The 2,378-nt window shown below is 37.3% G+C and overlaps 1 protein-coding gene across 1 annotated transcript; it reads left to right on the forward strand.

Annotated features, from left to right (window-relative positions):
• Positions 1-223: 223 nt before the first annotated feature.
• On the forward strand, positions 224-1,279 carry LOC123217662. Its single transcript, XM_044638790.1, has one exon. It carries the CDS (start codon positions 224-226, stop codon positions 1,277-1,279), a length of 1,056 nt encoding a protein of 351 aa, XP_044494725.1.
• Positions 1,280-2,378: the final 1,099 nt, after the last annotated feature.

Here is a 2,378-nt window from a genome sequence, read left to right on the forward strand (position 1 = left end):
ATTATCAAGCTAGAAGCTAGAATATTTTCTGCCCTTGGAAAACCATGCTAGAGGAAAATACTCCATTTCCCCTATTCCTGAAGTTGTGAATAAAGGTACAAAGAAATGGGAGAAGTGTGCCATTGGTTTCTTCATGGATAGAAGAATGCCTTTTCTTCTTGTCAAAAGGTATGCAATCTCTCATTGGTCCAACTACAGGCTTACTGATATTATATCCACCAGAATGGGAGTTTATCTTCTAAAATTCAAGGATGAAGAAGGTATGATGAAAGTCTTGGAAGAAGAGACATGGATTATTGGAGGGCAGCCCCTTTTTGTTAGGAGATGGGAAAAGAATCTTTCAATGGTGGCAGAAAACATTAAGAAAATAGTAGTTTGGGTTAAATTCTATGGAATTCCATTGGAATTTTGGAGTTTGAAGGGATTTAGCCATATTGCTAGCGTTCTTAGCCGGCCCCTCTATGTGGATTCAGTCACGGAGGAAGGGAGTAGATTAGAGTATGCACATATTTATGTGGAGCTTAGCGTTAACCATGATTTCCTGGAGAAATTAGAGCTTGTCCTACCAACTAAAGAAAAGGTTGAAATTCAGCTGGAGTATGCATGGAAACCTTTAAAATGCAACTTGTGTAATATGTTTGGTCACGGAAATGAAGAGTGTAAAAGGAGAGAGGAAAGAGGTGAAGCTGAAAAAGGGAAATTTGGTTTGTATAAAGGGAAAAAGGTGAGTAGTAAGGAGGAAACCTCAGGTGCAAAGGTAGGGATGGCAAATTCTGAATTTCACAAAACTATAGAGGCTAATAATGGGAATGGTAGACTAAGTTTAGCGATACCAAGGAGGAAGCTTGTGGTCAGAAAGGAGAACCAAGACAATAGTATGAGGGTGTTGAATACTAACAAATTTGCAGCCTTAGCCACAAATGGAAATAGTGAAATTAAGAGTGCTCAAAATGTAGGGGAGGTTATCATGGTAGGTGAGGCATATGAGAAATTAGGCCCTTCGAATATATTGGAATCAAATCATGGGGCATCTTCTTCCAACACCATATTATCAAAAGTAGCTGATCCTTCAAATTTAGAGTTGGTGGAGGAGAATCCTTCAAAAGATGAAGTTTTTGATCAGAAGCTTTGTGAATCTCTAGCAATTAATCACTTTGGAGGTAAAATTAAGATTGATGAGGTGGATTTCAAAAGGGAGAAGGGTGACACTCTAAGCAAATCGCAGCAGAGGAGATTGGTGAAGCAAAGGCAAAACTCTTCCCCTATCAATTCTCATTAATGACCAATTTAGCATGTTGGAACATTAGAGGCCTAAATGCTCCTATTAAGCAAAAGGAGGTTAGTAGATTCATTTTGCAAAATAAAATTGATATCATGGCTATTCTTGAAACAAAAGTTCAAAGTACAAATGTCAATAGAGTATGCTCTAGCATTTGGGAAGATTGGGAACATTGTAGTAATATAAGAGATGGTTCTATAGGCAGAATTTGGATTGGATGGAATAAAACTACTATTAGACTCAAAGTTTTAGCGGAAGATACCTAATATGTGCATTGTGATGTGGAACTTGTAAGGGAAAATATTAGCATTGGCGTGACAATAGTCTATGGCAGCAATAATCCTATGGAGAGGAAGGTTCTTTAGCGTAATCTCATAAATAAATCTCATATGATACAAAACTCCCTTTGGATTATATTGGGAGATTTTAATTCTATCAAACACCCTCAAGAAAAGGTTGGTAGGGCAACTTGCGGTAATTACTACTGTGAAGACCTTAGAAATTGCATGAGGGATGCTAAATTGGATAACCTAAGGTTCATGGGTCATCTCCTAACTTGGAGCAATTATAGTGAAGGTGAGAGAAGGATTGCATGTAAACTTGATAGGGCTCTTATTAATGATTCTTGGAAGGATATATTCCTGAATGCTATAGCTCATTTCCTTAACCCTTCCATATCAGATCACTCTCCTTGCTTGGTGAGAATGGGAACCTTAGAAGATTGTAGGAAAGTCCCTTTTAAATTCTTCAACATGTGGACACACCATGAAAACTTTCTTAACATTGTTGCTGAAGTATGGAACCAAGAAGCACAAGGCAACCCTATGTTCAATGTGACAAACAAACTTAAAAAACTGAAAGTTATGTTAAAAAAGTTCAATAAAGAGTCTTTTGGCCACATTTTCAAAAGAGTGCTAGAAGCTAGAAGGCAACTTGAAAACGTCCAAGAGCTACTTCGAATAAGCCCTTTGGATAAGGAACTTGCTCGAGAGGAAAAAATAATTTTAGAATCCTATAGATCTCTTTCATTAGTTGAGGAATCTTTAGCTAGACAAAAATCAAAAGTTCATTGGTTGAAGGAAGGTGATCAAAATACAAA

Source organism: Mangifera indica, chromosome 1 (genome assembly GCF_011075055.1).
Source record: "Mangifera indica cultivar Alphonso chromosome 1, CATAS_Mindica_2.1, whole genome shotgun sequence".
NCBI lineage: Eukaryota > Viridiplantae > Streptophyta > Magnoliopsida > Sapindales > Anacardiaceae > Mangifera > Mangifera indica.